We start from the raw sequence: 23,432 nt of genomic DNA, 5'->3' as shown, positions 1-23,432 counted from the left end.
ATAACGGTTTCAATTATAAAAACTAATTATTAAAAGGAGCATTTTTATTCCATCCAAGTGTTAGGAATTTTTCTCCATGGGAAAGTTATTTACCCACGTGAAAGATGGGTATCTAAAAATAAAATTGGAAAAATTCTTGATTAGTACCTTGTACTTTGGGTCTAGTGTCGTTTTGGTTTCCGATCTTTAAAATACAACAATTCAGTACTCGAACTTTTAAAACATGACAATCAATTACCTTCCGTTAACTAGCTGTTAATAAGCCATTAAGTGACATTTTAAAAAGACAAAAATGCCCTTTAAGTGTCATCTAATTAGTGTGTTGTACATTGCCATATTTTGAACCTTGTTTGAAACACTATGTGATAACTAGGATTATTTAGTAGCTAAATGTTGATCATAAGATGGATGTTTAAATTGAGCAATATTTTCTTTCCTTAAACCATGTACCAGATGATAATATGTCCTCCTTTCCGTTTTATTTTTAGGGTTGTATTTTAGTCAATTATTTGGTTTTCTACATTGTAGTCTTCTGTCTTTATGGGTTTTTTTTTTTTTTTTTCAAAGCTTATACAAGTGAAATGGGTTCCCTAATTACAGAACAGAGTTTAAATTCTGAGGTTCTCTAGCTCTCTACCCCATTTATGTTTGATGATCCTAAACCCAAATGGTTGGGATAATTAAAGCTTTTGTTGAGTTGAAAGCACTACTAAACAATTCCATGAGACAACCCCTGTTGCAGAAGCAAATTCTGGAGTTGTATAGCTGTGTCATTGGGATCTGCTGGTTACATATTAGTAGGATTCATTGCTGGACCTCCAATAGGAATTCACCTTTGAGCATGCAAGTATAAGTACAATATGCGGTCTGTACTTATACGCTCGAAAGTGAGTTTCTACTTGAGATCCAGCAATGGATCCTGCTAATTAATAGGAAACCAGCAGATCCAAAGTGGTTGTAGCTACACCAGGAGTTATGAAATGGTAAGCAGGACATAGGTGACAACTAGTGTGAATATGTAACCATGTAAGCAACCATAAATGTCCTAGTCTTCTCACATCAGAAAACCAGCAAAAGCTTCTTAGAATTGCTTGAACTTATTATGAAAAGGACTTTGTTGAATAATTGAACAATCTTTTAGAGGAAAAATTATTACATAACAAGAATTGGGACCATCTCTGCATCATTGTTCTGTAACTTGGTATACTTACATGATCAGAAAACAGGGTTGGTAGAAGTGTGAACATTGGAAATTTGGGATTGCTTGGCAACATTATCAGAAGAAATATGTGGAAATTCGTGCTTCTCGGCCGATCTTATGGTCAAACAAGTTTGTTCATCAATTATTTAGAAAACAGTGATTGGTCAGCACCAGCAGTATGACTTTCCACAGTTTTAACTTGTGGAAGTGATGGAATGGGTAGCTATTCTGATTAGTTTATTAACATCTTCTGTTTTCTTTCTGTTGGCTTTTATCAAAGAAAAGGGCATAAAGAAATTCCTCCATGAAAGGTCATACCTAAGCAATAAATCTTCAAGTTGAATATGAAGAATATTAGTGATGCAACTTGGGCAAGTGTCAAGGACCAAATAATGCCAATGCAGCTTGATATTTAAGCTGAGAGGACCTAGGGACCATTTGAAAACAGTTGAAGTGTCTGAACTGAATTACTTATTGCTTTGTCTTTGTGTGGCTGTAATATTTAATTAAATAGATAAAATATTTGAGGGTATAGTTATCAACTCTGCCAGTGTGAGCTTGTCTTACACTGCTGGTCCCAACTCCCAAACTTGGACAAAAGAGAAGTGTTGCCTTAGGCTGGCAGACTGGCATTAAGACCTCTGCCAAATTCGTATGATCATGGGGAAATAGGAACCTCATATAATTGGGATAAAGCTTGGATGATGATGATGATGATAAGAGGGTGTGATAATCACCTAACTTCAGGCTTCAGCCATTAAGGAGATCACAACCTCCTTAGTAACCTATAATTCACAATAGGAAAAGAAATTAACAAGTCATTCAGTTCTGCCACTTCAACTTTTCAACTTCTCTAAGAATATAACTTTAACCTCAGTTGGTGATTATTAATCAAACAAATCTTAAGGGTGAGAGTTGTGTATATCAGCTTCTTGTGAACCAGGATTAGGTAGTTTAGGCATGGCTAAATTACTGAAATAACTCATTTATCAGAATTTCTGATATATCACAGCTCTTCTTCATGGTATTTTCATGTAGAAATATTATTAAATAGATACATAATGCATATTATAGTGCCTTTTTAAAGTCATGTTGGTATTTTCATGTAGAAATAACTCATTTCTTGCATTTTTTTTGCCAAACATGTTTCTATTCCGCAAGAGCGCCGGGAATGAAAGAAACACTCTCCTGGAACGTTGCCAAACAGGGCCTAAAATGTGGCTTTCAGGCTTGGTGTCACAAAATGCCAGTACAACCCTGATGAATTGAGTATAGCTCAAGTTGCATTTCTAGATGCCATAGAAATTTGCTTCCTATGGGCACTTCTAAATTTTTACTTACAAGTTTACAATTTGGAATTTAGAAATAAAACCTTTGCAAAAATTTCCTCTAATGAAAACTTGTACCAACTAAGTTTTCTTTACAAAAAAAAAAAAACTACTAGGAATCTACTTTGAAATGACTTTTTAGACATACAATAGTCTTTCTATTTTTTGCTATTTTGGCAAAAACTTTTGACCAATGGAAACTTGTATCCTCTCCTTATATTCAATCTCCACACAACAACTATTAATTAGGTTGTGAATGGTTGATAAATACAAATTGGTGAGAAAATGTGTTGTCATATCACATATGAGAATCACTTCAACTAAAAAAATGCATGTATGGGACTGATCATTGATGTTTATAGTTGAAATGCCAAATTTGCGTTTCATATAAAAATCAAACAATACTTCTTATTAATCAATCTAAAACATTTTAGCTCTAGAAAAAAAGTATCTTTTTCACCAATTAAATGTTTCAGGTAGAAACTTCTATGGTACCAAACAAAACCTAAAAGATATCCAGTAGCTTTTTCATTCAATGCTATTGTTTTTGAGAAATGGCCAAAGATGGTATTTATTTGCTTTATTTTTCCTTTGTTTTTGTACTTTTTTACAAAGCTAAAATATATATTTTTTCTTTTTTAGCCAATGAAACAGTATCATAAAAATGGTAAGTTGGTAACCAATCAACAACTGAGGGATGGTTCAATTGGTATGTTAGCTGGTTTGCTCCAGCATAGAAAGGATTTAATTGATCAAAACCCTTACGGTATCATGTCTTTCCAACATCATAGATTTTTCTTTATTTATACATTTGTTTTATTCAATTAATTATTTATTCATTTCTGTTTTAGATAACCTGCTTCTAAATGCTTAACGATATTCATTGACAGTAACACCTAGAAAGATTATATAGACCCATTTTTTATTTTATTTTTGTCTTTGTTGTTAACTAATTAAATATTGAAGTAAAGATACAATGGGGTTTGATGGGAATAACTTTAAAAATAAGGAAAATTAACTCAAGGAATTTCTTGCACCATCCTTTGTTGGGTTAGGAAATTAAAATCATACCTTTTTGGCAAATTTTCCTTTTTTTCTCAATCGTTTATTAGAATTATTTTATTATGAATTGGTTTCATAGTTAAAATACCCATAAAGTGATAGTCTCTTTACATTTTGTGGTGGGTGGGAGAGCATGAAATTAAAAAAAAAAAATAAAAACCTAATTTTATTTTTGTTAATATAGAGAGAAAATATGAGCCACACAAATCTAGGTGTTGTTTTCTTCCTGTAATTCTCAAAAACTTTTTCTTTTTTTTTTTCATTATTCTCCAGTCATCATCTGTGAATTCGTTTCTTCTTCTTCTTTCTCTCTTGCTATTTTCCCATTCCGCCCACTTTGTTTGAAGAATCTATCAGATTTGTGAACAATTATTAAGTTTTGCATCTCTCTGGTTGCAACTTTTTTCTGTTTTTTTTGGAAAGTGACACCTTTCTACCCAGTCAATGCACAGTTGCACACACCAAACAAAAGTACATTTTGTAGGGACAATAAGAATGATCACTAGTAGAATGTTCTAACTTCTAATGCGCCACATGAAATCAAATAATTTCATTTTAATTTTCAACAGCATTTGATTCCCCAGAGTGTTATTCCTAAATTGGGGCCATCTTTGATTGTTTAGAAAAAAAAAAAAAATGTAAAATTCCATAATGATCACATTTTTCATTATTTCAACAATTCTTTCCCTCTAGTTTCTAAATTTTGGCATAGGGGATTCCCAAAATGCAACCATATATGTTAGCAATAACAGAGTTTGACTGTTTCTTTTATTCTTTTCTTTCTTTTTAAGCTTTTAGGCAAATCATAAATTGCACCGTATCAGCATTCAGCAAGGTTCTAAAAACCGATCCGAAACAACTGTTCTGGCCACCAGTTTTTGGGTCAACGGTTTGACCATCTGAATCAAATGATTGATTCGTTTTAACGAAAAATAAAAAACAACCAAAAATCATTGAATGGATCGGCAGTTTGACTGTTCGGATCAGCAAGTTACTGATTAATTTAACGGTTTTAATTTTGGCCAAGAACCAGGTTTAAAATAAAATAGAACCGGTTGACTGGATGATTTCCAGGCCAAATGGGGTTCGAAAACATTGGTATCCAGCACAAGTTGAAGGAATTTCGAAAAGATAAACCATGAAGTGGTTCTAGAGGAAGAAAAAAAGGGCAACCTTATTACTTGTACGAAGAGTGTAGGAGACAATAGAATGTTGGAAAGTGCGCAGAAGAAACCTGCTGCAATCGGCTATAAGCCTATAACTATGTATAGCTGCCATGGGCCATCCAAGTGAAGATCTTTAGCCATTGACAGACCGGTTCGAATGGCCTCCGCGACCTCCGGGTCAACCAGCGCAATGTAAATAGCTCGAGCAAACAAGAAAGATCCATGATGATCTCTGAACACGATACTCAATGTGGATGCAATAGAATTATGAGTAGTGCCATCCACATTAATTTTTATTAAAGGCTGCGTTTGGTTGCAGTGCAAATGAATTGATGCAAAATTATGATAGTGTAAATAATTTGGGTGTAAATTTTGATTTATTTTTGTTTCATATGTTACCATAATTTGTTTTATTGTTGTATAAATGAAATACAATAAGATTTGAAAGAGAACAAAGTAAAAAATAAAATAAAATTAAACCAAAATCTGTATTTTTTTTTCATTTGCACTCCCATGTTTTTGTGATAGTGCAAATAAGATTGCATTGCAACCAAACACATGGACAAACAGGTGGAATTCAATGCAGTTGTAAATCTTGTCCCATAGATGGCTGATGATGAAAGGCCAGAATCCATCATCATTTTCAGTGTGACCAACTTATCAATCTAGGACTGAGGGTTTGTTCGTTTGCTCTGAAGTCTGACATTTGAAAGTGTAATAAGTACATTAAGAGGGCGTTCTTCTTTTGGATTTTGAGAGGGGGAAAGTTGGTCAATGGGATTTTGGTTCTCATTGATTAAGAATTCCATGTTCATTTTTCAGGTTAATGTGGAGACCAAGGAAGGTTTATTTTCCTAGGTATCATTTACCTAGTGGGTAAATAACTCTCATATAGGAGGAAAGTTGCTTACACTTGAATGGGACAAAAATTCTCATTTTAATAATGAATTTTTATGACTAAAGTGGTCATTATATTATTTACCTGATAAATAAAAGAAAATGGATAAATGCACTTACCCGGATAAGTGTTTCCTAGGAAAAACTTACCCAGGTAATTGCATTTACCCGGGTAAGTAACTTACCGAAAAGCGAACGGGGCCTAAGAGGTATATTGGTATTAGTGGGCATTCATTTCCTCTGAACTCTAAATGCAAAGAAAGTTGTTTTGAATTCTGAATTTTGAAAATTATCAAATGTCCATTTTGACCCCATATGAGAGAATTTTTGTTTGTCTTTTTTGGGGTATTATTGGAAAATAAAAAGTTGTATGATTGCACTTTAAGAGATAAGAGATAACAGGAAACAAACAACCATTTTACTCTTAAAGATAAAAGATTACTCTTAAAATAAAATAAGCTAAAATTGGAAACAAAAATAAGTCAGAATTTACACTCAAATCATTTGCATTGCCATGGTTTCACACTAGTGCAAATTTATTTGTATTGTAACCAAACATAGCCTAGGAACAAATGGTTGTAATCCTCAAAGGAGTAAACCTTGGTGGATACATTTTTATATAAATAGCTGAATCCTAAGGGGAAGTTCATTTGAATTCCAAAATTTATGCAAATGAAGACTAGGAAGAGCATTATACATAGAAGATGATTAAGCATACTCACTTTGTAGTAATTGCATTGTTGATACAGTATGTGTTTGGAATCGTGGGCATTTATTCATTAAACATTTGTATTTGATTTGTTTACAAAACTGAGAAAAGCAATAATGAACCCGTTTACTGACACTTAGGTGCCACTAGGCACCACGTCAATAGAACAGTGAATAAACGCTTACCCGTTGAGGGAAGCGTTATATTGAAGCTTCCTCCAATGATAGGCATGCGCATAAATCAATGCCTGCTTTTGCAAGTCTCTATGCATATTAATCCACACAATGGGGAAAATGTTGAAATGACGCCTATGTGGCAGTGTTTATTCAATAAATGCTCACAGTTCCAAACGCTGCCATATAGATTGAGATTTTGGGAGTATAAATGATGCTTTCAAATTCTAAAGCCAGCAAAATCCTCATTTTCTAGGCACTATGAAAGATGGCTTTTCAAATACAATCACATGGTTTAAAAAGAAGGTTGATATGATCAAGTGATTTTGTGCATCTGATATCATGTCCCTATATTGTATAAATGCAATATATAATATATGTTATTACGATCAAAGTTGAATAGTGATATATAGATGAATTAGTTTTTTTTTTTTTTGGTATTTTGGTGATGCACCCAAAATCCCTCGTAGGGGCTGTTTGAATAGTGCAACAACACACTAATGACCCCCTCTCTGACGTTGGTGGTTGTGGGAATCGAATTCACATCTTTACTAAAACAAATCAGCTAACATGCCAATTGAGCCACTCCTTAGTTAGATGAATTAATTTTATACATGTGAATCATATAAAAAATCTGACAATGTATTGAGTCAAAAAAAAAAAAAAAAGAACCAATAACAGAATGAAGGTTATGGTTACATGCAATTCAAAATACAACCACAGCCATACTACATAGCAGAATACCTATGATGGTTCAAAACTAGGTGGTTATGATTTTGAATCACAACCACCATTCTTTTTCTGAACCATAAATTAGACATCACTTGTTTGTCAATTCATTAAACCAATGGCTCAATGGGCTATTTCATTGGGCCCAAACCAACCCGGGTCTGACAGTATTAATTGAGAAAAGATAGTACCTGATTTTCTTTATATTATCGTATTGTTTTTCATTGAAATGAGGGTTGAGTTGAGCTTCAAGTATCAAGACCTTTTCTGTCAGCATTGGTAGTGCGAGTGAGACTTGGACCAGACACAAAACCCGAATACTCACTTTGTCATGGTTTTAGCAGTTAGCAGCCCGATCAATTCGTTCATACGGTTCAACCACCCGGTCTGGTCCGAGTCTAAAAACACTTGCCAGCACATTGGAGCAAGCAATGATTCAAATCCACTACAAGCTGTTTTACAAAGTGATTAGTGATCCATTCTGGGGAATGGAATTAAATTTTCTCCTTTGTATAGAATTATAAATGACTAAAAATTAAACCCCCTCGGGATTCTGAAACCCCTAAAATATGCATTTGATATCTTGGTACCTGATCCAACACTGAAATCCATGAACTCAAATAATTGAAGAAACCGAGAACCCAGATTCCATCGATCCAAATGCATCCTGATCCTACACTGAAATCCATGAACTCAGATAATTGAGGAAACTGAGAATCCAGATTCCATCGATCCAAATGCAGCCTGATCCAACACTGAAATCCATGAACTCAAATAATTGAGGAAACCGAGAACCCATATTCCATCGAAATGCAGCCTTCACAACATTCTTTTTTTTTTTCTAATCCAAGAAACTACGGACAAGCATGACAATCCCAATGCATAAGAGCTATAAACATTCAAAAGGTCAAAAACTTACATTCTATGCATTCATATTCATCCGTGAATTGGCATCAATTTCGAGCTAGCACCTACCCCAAATGTATTTTGAGCCTACAAATTCTAACTTTGGGCTGAATCGTCATTCTCCCATTCTATGACCAATGAATCCAACTTAACCCAACTTGGAAAAAAATGGGTTACGATCACCCAAGCTAAAAGGTGGCTTGATAAAACCTAACACGAAAATAATTTGGCCCGGTTCATGAGTCATCTATTTTTAAACCAGTATTGACATAAACGGTTGGACGATTCAAACCATTTGAACTACATGATTAAGGGGGTGTTTTATAGTGTGGATGAAAAATTGGTGGGTGTGGATCCACCCCACACTCTGTGGCAATGACCATTCTACACCACACCACAAGTCCACAACTATTTTGAACTATGGATAGAATGTATGGACCGGACCAGTCCACACCCATGATATCATTCTGTAAGTGTGGTTTGACTTGTCCACATCTCATATATTTTATGGGTGATCTACATAGTTGATCATAAATGTTTAATTTTTGCATTTTATATGGTAAATAAATTGAAAAAGCATCAATATGTAAATGGCAATTGCATTTTTTAAATAACTAAAAAATATTAAAAAATAAAAATAATATTTTAAATATTATTTTATTAATAAAAATATTAAAAAAATAATATTTAAATAATGAAAAAAGAGTTAAGAAGGAGAACCATCAGACTTTGCTAGAATTACCATTAAAATTTATTATTTTATTGATAAAATATTAAAATTTAAAAATTATTAAAGGATTAAATAAAATGAGAGTAATTGGACCAATGTAACACAAATGCATTACACTGAAACTTTCCCACAAATTTCATCCATAAAAAAATAACGTGAATGATAAATTGGGGTATGACCCGTTATTGTCCACACTATTTTGTAGATGGGGACTGTCCACACGTAACAGAACACCATATCTTAGCGTGAACAATACCAAAACGGTCCCATCTATTATATTTATATACTAACGAACGTCACGTAAAGCTTTGTTTTTGATAAAAATTATTGACATTGCCAAAGATTAATTAACTCCTCTGACCCATGGGTCAATCCTAACATCAACATTTTAGGATTAGGGTCTAGCTTTTATCGAATCGAACCCGAATGATCACAAAAATGCCTTGACCCGACCCGATCCGATTGTCATGTCTAAATTGAAACTGTATCTTTGACTTAGCACTAAATCCAAGCCGTTGAGTCTAATTAAAATTAGGTGGGCCCACGCACGGTTGGATGTCATGGTCCAGCTCTGAAGATTAGTGTCGTCGTACATCACAGAACCAGACATTCCCAATTAATGAGTCTGACCGTATACGGAGACAGAGGAGCCCTACTGACGCCAACGTCACAACCATCGGTACCCGTCAGGCGTCAGTGATCAGTCACACAATTGACAATTGGCCCGGTTCGCCGCGTTGAGTAGCGAGTCAAAACCGAGTCTTCTGATCTTCACCAGGTGGGAGTCCGGGAATGGTAGTCTCGTAATTAGTCAACTAAAACCGACCAAATTTTCTGGACCGGTGAGGAGAGCCAACGGAAAACGACTTTTTTGGCCAAAAGCGCGGGAAAAACAGCGCAATAATAATGGAGATAGCCGGGGTTGACCGGCGTCGAAAGCGCCGAACCGGCCACCGCGGGTCCCACTCTACAATGCGGGCCCACCACGACGTCACTTTTGACGGTTTACCGTCCAATGAGGAGGAAAAATCGAGCGGTTGACATCAAAAGTATGCCCCTTTGATTATTATCCACACTCACGTTATAACCCACCTCCCCTCCTCCTACTTCTCACAATCAAAACCCTAACCCTAGTTTCTAGGGTCTGGTTCCACTTGCCTACTTGTCTCTTCTAACCGTAACTCAAGAAGACAAAAAGTAGGAGTTTCCATGCTATCAAGTACAAAATGATTTTTTTTTTAAATGAATTAAAACCCCCAACCCATAAACTAACAGTTTCTTCTTATGTGAATCTTGTGGCCAGATTTGGTAGCTTGAAGCCCTTAAATTCTATGGTTTTGAATCAAGTGACATTAGATTTTTAAATTAATATCAGTTGGTGATTTATCTTACAAGCTAAATCATCTTAGATGATTCATCCTAACCTAACCCTAACCCTAAACTTGAGATTACTAAATTCAATGGGAAAGAGTGCCCCCATGTGTTTCATATATAATTAATAGGTGAATTTTGTCATCATCTATGATTCCTTTGGATTCATCTTTGTTTTTCTATGCAAGCTTAAACTTAAACTATACCCTAACAATGTTTTATCTTCTGTCATTTAAGAAGACAAAGTGTTTCAGTGCCTATAGCTTTCAATGAGTCTATGGTTTTGTCTTAAGGTTTTGTGATTCCATATTTCAGCTTGTGAATATGTTAAACTGTGATCTCCATCTAAGAACCCACCGAATTGAGTTGCCACTTGGTCGAATCGATTCGAAAACTTGCCAAATCGGCGAGTTTGGTAATTTACATTTGATAATTTAGTTCATTTTTTTTCTAAACTTTCTAACTACAACAATCAAGATTTTATAATTATTTTGGTTTAATTGAGTCAAGTAGCAGTTCTAGAATTTGAAAACAATAGTCCATGTAAAACCTACTGCACAAAGACAAACTAGGGTTTTTCAATGAGTATGACATGGCAAGAGATTGAATGATGTCTAACATGAACTAAGCAAGTCCACGTTTTGGCTGCACTGTCAACAGGGTTCTGGATATGGGTTTGGAAGGTCCACTTCATGGAGCCCACAAGCAATACATTCCCTGGTTTCTTCAGTGTATGCATATACAAAGCTTGTTGGCATCAAGGTCATAGTAAGAAGGACCTTCACTCAATAACTGCTTTGCATTCCCAAATTTCAAAACCATCGGAATCAAGCAACAGTCCCCATTCATAGAACAAAAGTTCAATCAAAGATCATAGGGCAGTGAACAATGTTTCATGTCATTGTTAGGGCATTTGATTCCCAATTGATGTTAACAGTGAGAGGAAATAAATGCTTCAACCAATCAATTTTTGAACACTTATCTGAGGGAATTTGGGTTTAGTTGATGCCAAGCTGGGGTTATCCAAGGGAATTTGGCTTCAGATATGTTGGATGCCTTATGGGGATGAGAAAAGTCAAGGAGACAACCATCCCTATCAAGAACAATTTGTCTGACATCCGTGTGCAAACAATACAAGCAAATTTGTGTATGCAACATTACTTGCTGAACAATATTGATGGATGGAAATAATTCAAGAAGAATTCCTCAATTATTTTTGTCCAAGTATACTTAACTGTGAGTTTTGTAATGCAACTCGGTGCATTAGTGTTGGTATGATTTTTTGCATTAATTCTAAAGATTTTGATACTTGTTGTCTGGGCCAATGAGCTAGTTAGTCAAACCATGTGTATTATTAACGACTTCGCCCGATGACCCATGTGGATTGATTGTTTTTAAATGCAGTGGAATATTAATGTAATAGAACTAGTGCAGTTAGGTACAATTATGTTGAAGGATTATCAAGTCTAAAAGTAGTTATATCATATCTATTTAAAAAAAAAGGATAAATAGACTGCACTCTACCTCAGAAATCTGAAATTAGAGCCCCCTCCTATTCTATTAGTACCCCCCCCCCCCTATAAACCACATCCTGTCCGTGAATTTGGTATCGATCCACGGTCAGGATTCGCCCCACTTGTATGGACTACCACCCCCCCCCCAAAAAAAAAAAAAAAAAAAAAACAAGAATAAAGGATAGTTTCATAGAAACCTAGTGAATTAGAGATGGATGTATATGTCTCTAAGAGGCAATTAAGACTTAGTATCCCATTTCAGATATTTCCTTTTCTTTTTTTACACTTTCACTGACGGGCCGAATCAGGCCTCCAAGGAGAAAGTTAGCATCAAAATTCCTCAAAGGCCAAAAGGAAAAGGGCAGATAGTCATCTCACATGGTTATTTAGGGCTATTATTTTATACACTTTTTTCTCTTTGTATTATAGGGTTGTTAGTTGTGAAGGAATAAGAGCGAGAAAGAGAGAAGGGTAACCTCTCTGCTTCAAAGGCTACTAATAGTCACACATTCAAACATTTCAGCTGTACCTAGAAGAACTTCTTTTTCATGGTTGTCGGGTCCATTCTGATCTCATTCTTTGATAAAACCTACCTCTCACATGCTAACCTGATAGACATTGAATTGCTAATGCTATAATACATGTATCTAAAAATATCCCAAATGACGCAGAGGTGGGTTAGGTCCGACCAAGTCTGTGACTCCAATTGGAGAAAACCCAAAAAAGCTACCAGAGTTGCAAACCTAACAATCTAGAGAAACATGGGCATGTACGTAAAAATAAATTAAAAAAATCTTCAGTTGATACTTGATAAGCATGAGAACATGGGTTCAAGTCTGATAACCGCCATTCTGTATGAAATACTCGAACTCCGAAGGTTAAGTCCGTGTCCGGTCTGCCCTCCCACTCGAATATTCAGATCGAGAACAACATTAGGGGTGCAACTTAAGCAGGCTTGGATTGATCATTTGTTAAAATTTGAATGGATCTGGCCCGAGGGCTTCAGCGGAATGTTGTGCCAATTCTTCAAATTGAGTATCTGACTTGCACCTCTACTTTAAGGCTGTGTTTGGTTTGAAGGAAAAAGTAGGGAAAGAAAGAAGAAAGTAGAAAAATCTTTATGAAATCATGAGTCATCTACTTTCCCTATTTTTTCCTTCAAACCAAATATAGCGGGTAGTCAGGGGGCTGAACACAAAATCATGCACAAGAGGCTGGACAACCTATAATGAGTGAATAAACCAGTGTTATGTACACTTGGAGGCAACATGGGATCTACATCTTACGTGTATGAAAGACTGACATGCCCAGCCCGTTGTGTATGATTTTTGCCCGATCCAGCCAATTCCGACCCCTTTTAAGAGGTGCTCTCAAAACAAAAATGATTGCCACATCAGCAATAACAATTTTTAAATAATATTACCCAGAATTCAGTTCAAAATAAGCAGATAGATCCAAACTTGTATAACACGTGGCGGGAGGATACTAGGTTGGTTGAGTGTTGAGAACGGCCACCGCTAGAATCAGCCAAGTGGCCTGAGAATTAAGCTGTCCAGTTGATAGGAATGTGCTTAATGGAAGATAAATAGGTTCCCTTCATTCATCAGGATGAAAAGAGATGAATAGGATGTGCATTAATGGATAAAGCTTCGATGAGTCCAAATCTTGTTAAAGCCATTAAGGTGACATTAATATAATAAAAAATTTCTAAAAATACCCAAAAAAAGATAATTAACGTACACGTGTACAAGAACTGATTCCATGAGGAATCTCATTATCCAGACCCATTAGTTCCATGTAAGTGAAGCTTTCTTCAGGACCATTGCTCTCTTGTGACCCTGTTTCTTTAAATGGTATTTGAACTCTGAAACTCAATTAGGGTTCCATTCATGTAGATGCTGCCTTTTTAGTATGTGATTGGATTCCCCCTCAAGAGACAAGAGCCAAACCCCAGTGTGTATTAGAATTATTCCACTGTTTATAACTTTATATCAATCCAATTAATGCAAGGCTTCAAAAACCAGACGGGACACGGAACTGTTTTGGGACCAGTTTTTGGGTTGAATGGTCTGATCATCCAGTTCGAATGAATGACCCATTTTAACTTTTAAAAATAAAAAATAAATAAAATAAAAATGGTCAAAAACTGTTATCCGGATTAACAGATTGACAGTTCAACCACTCGGGTCAACAAGTCTAACCAAATTAACAGTTTTTTGTCAAAAAATGATTTTAGGGTGAAGCAGAACCAGTTACCTGACCAGTTCCTGAGTCAGCTGGTTTGACCGTCCAATCTAATCCTGTTTTCAAAACCATGATCCAAGGGTTATAAAATGCAAATGTTCAAGCATCATATCAATATTCTGATCCAATGTTTTTGTAGTTTAAGTTCGAATTCATTAGCCATAAAGTCCAACATAAAATATACTTTTAAAGCATATAATATAATTAATTACTAGTATATGCTTAATACAAGTCTTAAAAATTAAGACATAGATGCTGCTGACTACTCTCTGAACCAGACTGAAATTGATGGTTTTGTTCATGTCTTACTTTGATTTGCCGTGAAGGCTCTGTAACTGAATATGAAATTAGATTAATCCATAGTTTTTTTGTTTTATTTTTTCAACAAAGGGTTCCTAATTTTGGCGTTACATATTAAATAAATAATTTATATGTAGAATACGTATAAAATAGATTGAGTAAAGTATATATCTTGGGTATGAGCCTTAGGACAGGACAACCGCTAGATCATCTGGGTCCACATAAATTCTCCACCCAAGTCATTTCTACAGCATCAGGGCCCACCCATCATGTCTAAAATAATGGTTTGAAATAAAAAACCCCTAAAATAATTGACCGCAACTGTGTTTTTGATTATAATTTCAGAGCTCAAAGGGCCAAAAAAAAAGTACAAATTGATGGTTAGAAATCTCCTGATTTTGGAGAAGAGATTAATGAAAATGTATCCACTGGTTAGTCTCTGTAGTGAAACATCTTAAAATAATAATATTTTAGTGAGGAAGTCATCAATTTTTAACAGTGCAAACAAGTTGGTTCTTCAAAAAAAATTAGGGCTTATTGACTTATTAAATACTAAAACAATTGAATAAGAATATATTTTTAGGGAAAATTATCTTTTTGTTTTATGGTGATGCTATTATCATTATTGGGGGGAGGGTGGATGTTCATATCAATTACTATTTTTCTGTTAGAAATTTTTATTCAATACTATGCATTGATATGTACATTTCCTGACTGATTTTTATTCAACAAATCCCTTAAATTACTTGGTTGTAAATTTGTAATTACCTAGTTCAGCTGAGTCAACTCATCATTTGAGTTAAGTGAACCAAAGCAAGGGGGTCACAGGGAGAATTTCTAATTCCTACTTAATGAAACCCTAAGACAATTTTCCTTCACATAATGATCAAGATTACATGAAAGCATCTTACAAACTTATAGGAGCTCTCTCATGAAAAGGGGTTCAATTTTGGATTAAAAAAAAATCTGTAGAAATATTAAATCCTAGGACACTAAAAGCTACATTTTTGAAGCTCACTTTTGGGCCTCTCTAGCTCTTTGAATTGTTATATATATATATATATATATATATATACATTTAACACCACTAACCAGCTAATGTGCCTTTAATCATGCCACCTATTTATAAGCCCTAAACAAATTAAAGGCATGAAATACCAGTCTGCGCTGCATGTTCATCCACGTGTAGATTCCATTTCAATGGACATAATCAATCGGGCCCCATCAAACACCAAACAATGTATACAAACTGCATATTGAATAGATCTTTACAGTAAAATAATAACCCAATAACTAAGATGATTCAACGTTCAAAGATACTGGGAATAAGCACAAACAGCTCAAATTTTTTTTGCTCAAATGATCATCCTGCATTCCTAGTGTTGGGGAAGAAAGAGATGAGAATTAGATCCTCTGTGTCCATCCATACTTAGTAATGATTCGATGGGTTTAATTAAAAAAGATCAAATGGTCTCAGCGTGGTCTAATTTTTTAATTTGGAGACATACAAACCAAAGAAATAAGATACTAAAATTACAGTACGGACAGGGAACCTTATTCTCTCTCTCTCTCTCTCTCTCAGAGTAACAATGGAGGGAAGGAAGTTGATACACGTGAAAAGATGGTCAGAAAAGTGTAAACTCTGGTCTTACAGAGATCTTTATTCTTTAGTTGCATTTGTACTCCCCTGAACCTCTATATAAAGCTTGAGATGATCGGTTCGGAGACGCAGCGACGAGTCACTCAAACCCATCGCTCTGTATAGTAGTGTTTATAGTTTTTTTTCTTCTTCTTCATCTACTTCCTTTTTTGTTCTTCGAATAAGAGAAGTTGGTGGATATGACGGTAAGACACTGAGAAGCTTCGTTTAGTTTTTAGCTGTAAATTAACAATCTTTGTTCGGTTCATCTGTTTGTTATTGCGCTTGCACAGTTGCACTTACGTGTTGTTTAATTGGTTTCCTAAAGTGTAGAGAGAGAGAGAGAGAGAGAGAGAGGCACTGAGACTGTGAGACCATTGACTCATCAGTTGTGAGTTTCTTTGATGGTGTGCTTGAAAATCAATGGCGTCGGTCGTTGACTACTACTCCTTCATCTTGGGGTCCTATTGAAATTTGAACCACGTGTTTTTCTTTCGTGTCTGCTCTGTGTAGCTTTTCTGTTCACAGAGAAGTATTATATATACCCCATACCTCTCTCCAAGGTTACCCATTAAATTCAGTACTCCTCTTCTCTCGCTTGGTGCCAAGCTTTCTCTGGTTGACAGTCTCATCACCAACAAGATTCAGATCAGTCATAACTCGTAGGGTTGGAGCTTTCTCCTTCTCACTCCTTCACCCCAACAACTTCGCTTCCTACCACCTTGATTTCTGGTGTCTGAGCTTTCTTTTCTCTCCCTCTCTCTTCCTGACCACACTACCCTCTCTCTTTGGGTATCATCTGGGGGTGGGTAGGTGGTGGAAGTAAGTTGGGCATACCGAACTGGCCGAGGTTTCTGCTTTGTTTGGGATTTTGTGACTCTAGGGTGGTGTGTTAGTTTTCAGTGACATAAGGCGTAGAGCTACTGAAAAAGTTGGTTTCTTTAGCTTTTAATATAGAAACCTCACAATTCACAAGGCTCACAACCTATCTCCATCTCTCTCTCTCTCTCTTTCTCTCTCTCTCTCTGTCTCACTTTCCATCTGTTTCATACTCTCTTGATATTTGAATTGCTAAATAATAAGCTAGCAGAGCTTCTTTGTTGTTATTCTCACAAGAACTCCACTGTTATCTGTTTTAATTCTCTTTCAAAGATGGGTGAGGACGCTGTCACCAGGAACAACAACCAGCACCTCTCGATAGATATGCTTCCACAGGGTGGCTCTAAATGCTTCGATGATGATGGACGTCTCAAAAGAACTGGTACTTTCAGAAAAAAAAAAAGACTTCAGATTCCTTATAAGCTCGTTTGCTTTTGTTAGAGTTCTGTCTCTGTTTAATCATTTCACTCAGTCTTCCTGTCTTTTTTGTGCTAATTCAGGGACCGTTTGGACCGCGAGTGCCCACATAATAACTGCAGTGATTGGATCTGGTGTGCTCTCCTTGGCATGGGCTATTGCTCAGCTGGGATGGATTGCTGGTCCAGCTGTGATGTTCCTATTCTCCTTTGTAATTTACTACACCTCCTCCCTCCTGACCGACTGTTACAGATCAGGCGACCCGGTCTCCGGCAAGAGAAACTACACCTACACGGATGCTGTTCGGTCCAACCTTGGTAAGCAGCTGGGTTCCTCCAGTTTCTCAGTTCAGCTCACCAACTAATTAACAAATGGGTTCTTTTAAAAAGCTCTTAAGGCTAATTCTCTCTTTTCAAATCTTTCTTAGGTGGAGTCAAGGTAAAGATTTGTGGGATAATCCAGTACTTGAACCTTTTTGGAGTCGCCATCGGCTACACTATTGCAGCATCTATAAGCATGATGTGAGTCGAATTTGGACTGAAACAGTACTTATCAGTCTTTAATTCTCTGCTTTAATGCTGTTTAATGATATTTGGATTAATGGGTCTTCTGGGTTTTGATTAACAGGGCAATCAAGAGGTCTAACTGCTTTCATGAAAGTGGAGGAGATAACCCATGCCACATATCAAGCAACCCTTACATGATCATTTTTGGAGTCACCGAAATTCTCTTCTCTCAAATTCCAGACTTCGATCAGATATGGTGGTTGTCGATTGTCGCTGCTGTCATGTCCTTTACTTACTCCTCCATTGGTCTTGGACTTGGAATCGCCAAAGTTGCAGGTGTGAATTGCTTCCTTGTGTTCTGATGATCTTATAATAACAAAGAAATGAGCAGTTTCTCGAAAGCTGACCACCTGGGTTTTGATTTTCAGAGACTGGGAGCTTCAAGGGCAGCCTCACCGGAATAAGCATTGGCGCAGTCACTGAGACCCAGAAGATATGGCGAAGCTTCCAAGCTCTGGGAGACATAGCTTTTGCCTACTCATACTCAATCATCCTTATTGAAATTCAGGTATTAATTACATTCAATCCCACCAACCCTGCACCCATCAAGATTTTCGATGAGACCACTTCGATTGATGAACTGACTGATTCTGCTCCTAAAAACAGGACACAATCAAATCTCCACCATCTGAGGCCAAGACAATGAAGAAGGCAACTCTGCTCAGCGTTGCCGTGACCACACTCTTCTACATGCTCTGTGGCTGCATGGGCTACGCTGCCTTCGGAGACCTGGCGCCCGGCAACCTCCTCACTGGCTTTGGCTTCTACAACCCATTCTGGCTCCTGGACATCGCCAATGCTGCCATAGTGATCCACCTGGTCGGTGCCTACCAAGTCTACTGCCAGCCCCTCTTCGCCTTCATTGAGAAATCAGCATCAGAGAGATGGTCGGAGAGCAAGTTCATCACCAAGGAAATCAAGGTCCCGATTCCAGGATTCCGCCCCTACAAGCTCAACCTCTTCCGCCTGGTCTGGAGATCCGTATTCGTTGTGGCAACCACTGTCATCTCCATGCTTCTCCCATTCTTCAACGACGTTGTTGGGATTTTAGGAGCCTTCGGCTTCTGGCCGCTCACAGTCTACTTCCCTGTGGAGATGTACATTGCACAGAAGAAGATACCCAAGTGGAGCACCCGGTGGCTCTGCCTCCAAATCCTCAGTTTCGCTTGCCTCGTCGTCTCAATTGCCGCCGCTGCCGGTTCCATCGCTGGCGTTGCCCTCGACCTCAAGGTGTACAAGCCCTTCAAGACCAGCTACTAATAAACTAGATCACCATCACCATCTTCATCTTCATAAGATCCCCATTAATTGACGGTTCTAAGGCAAGAATTAGAGGATTTCAATTCCTGTCCATGTCTATAACAGTCTTAAGTAATGGTGTTGTTGGTTGCTCGTTTTTTCTGTTGCTGTTGTCGCTGCTGCTTTCACTGTTTTTGTTTAAACTCTTAGAAGGGGGCGGGACCATGTAATTATGTGCCATTCAAATGTATTAGTCTCCTCTCGACTCTTTACTTTATCCAAAGAAAAAAAAAATGAAACAAGGCTGGGATTGCTTTGCAATCTTGTTGTGTTCTACTTCCAAATCTTGTTCAATTATTTTTCTTTCTAATTGTGTGGATTATGGAATTGGAATGGTTCATCCCGTTGAACCAGTGAAGCAATGTATAAACCCTTAAATGATTTGGAATGATTTAAATTCCCTAGACCTTCAAATGATTTCTTGTTTCACTTGATCAGTTCTAAAAACAAATCAAACCCATTTTGGTTTAAAAAGAGATGGTTTCTCCAAACAAAAAATAATAATAATAATACATAAAATATGTTCTTGATTTTGTATGTTATGTTTGTGCCTTGAATTCTATATTCTTTCTTCTTTTTATCTCTCCTTTACTCCATTTTTGTATGTCACTCTAATCTGTGTTTTTGGGCTTTGTGCAACATATGTGCTTTCTGTTTTCAAAAGTTTGAGTCATGGTTTTCAAAATCGGACCGGGCCGGACGGTCGGATCAGAAAAACCGGGAACTGGTCAGGTGACCTGTTCTGTTTTTCACCAAAACTGGATTTTTGCCAAAAAATGATGATTTGATCAACAAACTGCTGACTCGGGTGGTTGAACCATTTTTTACTATTTTTTAATTTTTTTGTCAAAATGGGTTGACCATTCAACCGAAAACCGGACCCCTAACTAGTTCGTTATCCAAATCGATTTTAAAAACCTTGGTTTGAGTAATGAAAATTTTCCGTTTATTTTAGAAAACATAATTTTGATGACTTAAAAACATGATTTGTTTTTGGAAACGAACCACCTTATTTCCATTTCTCAAAAAAAAAAAAAAAGTTAGAGAACATGTGTTTTCTCTCTATTGACATAATTTTGAAAACAAGTGAAAACAAACACCCCCTAAGATGCAAACTGACCTGACCCAATCCGATGACATTGGGTTGGGATGGGATAGGGTTGTGTTTAGGTTGACCTATATTCTTCGCTTCTTTTTGATATTAAGAAATGTCTTCACTTCAAATTAGACTTAGAATAACCAATTAAAATTAACTAGCTTTAGGATTAATATATGTAAATGACTACTCGTTGAGATGGTTATTGGTGTCCTTCCAAAAGTGGAAAAGTGGAAGCATAGGATCCAAATGCTGACACTCCATGGTAAGGTTGGTAAGGTTATTGGACCTCATATGCACCCTTCTCTGTCCCAACTCTAGTTCTTTGTAATGTATTATGTGATACCAAATAAATTTAGTACCATTACTCTAATCCAATTAAATTGATTTTCAACTCAAACTCCTTAATCCTAACCTGACATGATCACGACCATGGGTTGGATTTTGGTTAAACCCATATTCACCAAATTTACACAATACCATACCCATGCAAACATATATAATCGTACATATTACATATGTAGATGAAAAATATACCTTGTAAAACCTGAATTAGTGAAAAATAAGTAGATAAGGTGATATCTTTAATATGATTGGTTGAAATTTTAATTTAACGTGCAACGAATATTTGAGATGTGCATCATAATTGAACTTCTTACATAATTTATATATATATCACGTTAAGAGTTTAACTATGATGCATTCATTAATATTAAATAAGCATAAAATTCAGATCTCAATCAATTAAGTTTTACTTTAGTTCATAAAATATATTTTCATATTCAACAAGTTATGTCTTTTGCTGCTTGGTGCAGTGGATTGGTGTTAGATTAGCTTGATTTTTATGTAAGGGTACGCCTAATTCAAGCCAAATTGGGTTGGACAGTTGGACCAATTGATCGATGGTCCAAATGTTTGGGCTGCTTTTAAGTTTTAATGTATGCTTGTTTTCAATCGGGTTCAACTATAATGCTAGAAAAACATGATATTGGAAAAACTTATAACCAATCAACTAGTATCATAAAAAAGCCTTTCCAACATCATATATCTTTTCAATATTTGGAAAGATGCCAATTAACTTTTGATCATAAAATGAAAACCATCACTAAAAGAAGTACAAATGTCACCTATGTGATGGGTATTGGTTGATTGCCACTTGATGAAGCAATGGCCCACAAAATGGGATAATCGAGACCATCCAAAGAAAGTGCTTTAGCTTTATCACCAATTCACCACCACCACCACCAACCATAGGCACAAAATATCAATCCTATAGACGTTATTGGCAATCCAATTGGTCATGACGAGTGCTACAATTAACCACTACAATGGAGGAGATCAATCTTGTGGGGTCCATGATCAGATGGCTAAGGTTTGGACTGTATTTTTGGAAGAACCAAAGACATGGGAGCAATGAAGAAAACAATGAAAAAGGTTAATTTTAGCATCCATTGACAACGCGTTACATCAGATTATTGGCCTCCACCAACTTGGTATTGGACGGTAGAGAAGTAGAAAGGATAAAAGTAGAGACCAAAAGCCTGAAAAGCAATTACTTTTGATGGATGGGAAGGACATGGGATAGCTTTATCTGGTGAGATTCTTTCATGTCAGAGAATATATATATGCAATATGCTGTTGTTCATGTCTATGTATGGTACTTGGGTTGGCCATGTGTAGAGGTGGTGCCGCCGGTGGTGGTGCCGGTGGTGCCGCCGGTGGTGGTGGTGGTGGTAAAGCGACGAGTGCCAAACCCACTTGATATTGTCAAGTCGGCAGACTCGGTCCATGGACCAACTCTATGTACGTAAGGCAAGCAAGCGAGCACTCTATCTGTCTATCACTTTTGAGTATCAAAGGATTCCGCCAAGTGAATTTTCTAATTTGTCTTGGCTTGGTGACTGGTGAGTGAGTGGGCGGGTTGGTGCTTGGTGCTTGGTGGTGGGCACTCTGCAAGTATTTTCCAACCTCAGGAGTCATGTTTCAGTGGAAGTTCAGAGGAAACTTCTCCAGGGACAATCAGTATAAGTTTGAAAAGAGTAGATATTTCAGTACACTTCCTTAGTGGTGGTATTGCAGGAAACATTTTAGAGAGAGAGAGGAATTTGGCTGATCAATGGCTAGACAAATTCTGATTTGCATAGTTATTGAGCTTATAACAATTTGCCACATGGCAAAATAAAGCAGTACTCAGAAAAAAACATTCGAATCTTGAAATTTGAGTCCATGTTATAGAGAAGTCAAATGCTCATTGCAGTACAGAGAAATCATGGATTGTGAGAATGAATATATGGTCGACTGAAGCTATCTCCAGTCTGAGACAGGTCACAGAATCCCTTCATGATGATAAAGAGGACCATCCATGTGGAGAAACCCAAGCAGTAAATAATAATAATAATAATATATTATTATTATTGAATTGATAAAATTTTTTTTGATCATATAACTCAACTCACCTTAACATTGAAAAGATTTACACGATTAGAGGGGCAAGGATGGGAACGGGTGGATTTGGAGAGGGTTTTAAAAACTTTAAATCCTACCCTCCTCCCTAAATTAAACCTCCCAATCTGTATTTGTCTTGAAACTTAAAGTGGATTGGATTTTGAGAATCTAAACTCTTTTTGTACATGAAAATACAAAACTCTCTCTAACTCTATCGTGGGTAGGGCAAATTGGGTTTAGAACTCACATCTAATTTTCTATTATTTCTTGTTATATACAAGCAATAAATAAATAAAATAATATAAGTATTTTTTACATAAATTCAAAATATTATTAAATTCAACACCTAATACATAAAAGTTTATATTCTCAAAAAAAAAACATAAAACTTCATATGCTTTCCAACAATCTACGAATCGGGGAGGGTCATTTTAGCCTAATACCGTACCCTACCCATAACCGTAGGGGTTGTAGAATCCCAAAACCTGTCCTCATCCCAAAATCCATCTTTGAAGCCAAAAAAAACTACCCTGCCAGGGCAGATACCCACTGGGTAGGATAGAAATTGCCATCCCTTAAGACAATTGTATTGAAAATGAGTTAATCTGGACTGGATCTGCTAAAGCCCATTTCTCATAACCCAAGCTACCAATCACTAAGTTCCCAAGTTTAACACCAATCCTGGGCCGCCATTAATTCGGACTCCTGTTATGGAGTCAAGCCTAAGATCCCAGTTACAGTTCGACTATAGATCTTCTGTT

At 36.5% G+C, this 23,432-nt stretch overlaps 1 protein-coding gene across 1 annotated transcript; it reads left to right on the top strand.

Moving 5' to 3' along the window:
- Window positions 1-15,965: 15,965 nt before the first annotated feature.
- On the top strand, window positions 15,966-19,536 carry LOC104606658 (amino acid permease 3). Its single transcript, XM_010271970.2, has 7 exons — window positions 15,966-16,175; window positions 17,122-17,230; window positions 17,349-17,582; window positions 17,693-17,786; window positions 17,893-18,107; window positions 18,200-18,339; window positions 18,438-19,536. Exons 1-7 carry the CDS (start codon window positions 16,170-16,172, stop codon window positions 19,089-19,091), a joined length of 1,452 nt encoding a protein of 483 aa, XP_010270272.1. The 5' UTR covers window positions 15,966-16,169; the 3' UTR covers window positions 19,092-19,536.
- The last annotated feature ends 3,896 nt before the right edge of the window (window positions 19,537-23,432 follow it).

Source organism: Nelumbo nucifera, chromosome 5, assembly GCF_055504915.1.
Source record: "Nelumbo nucifera cultivar China Antique chromosome 5, China Antique-T2T, whole genome shotgun sequence".
Classification (NCBI taxonomy): Eukaryota; Viridiplantae; Streptophyta; class Magnoliopsida; order Proteales; family Nelumbonaceae; genus Nelumbo; species Nelumbo nucifera.
This window is presented reverse-complemented; position numbering and strand designations above follow the sequence as displayed.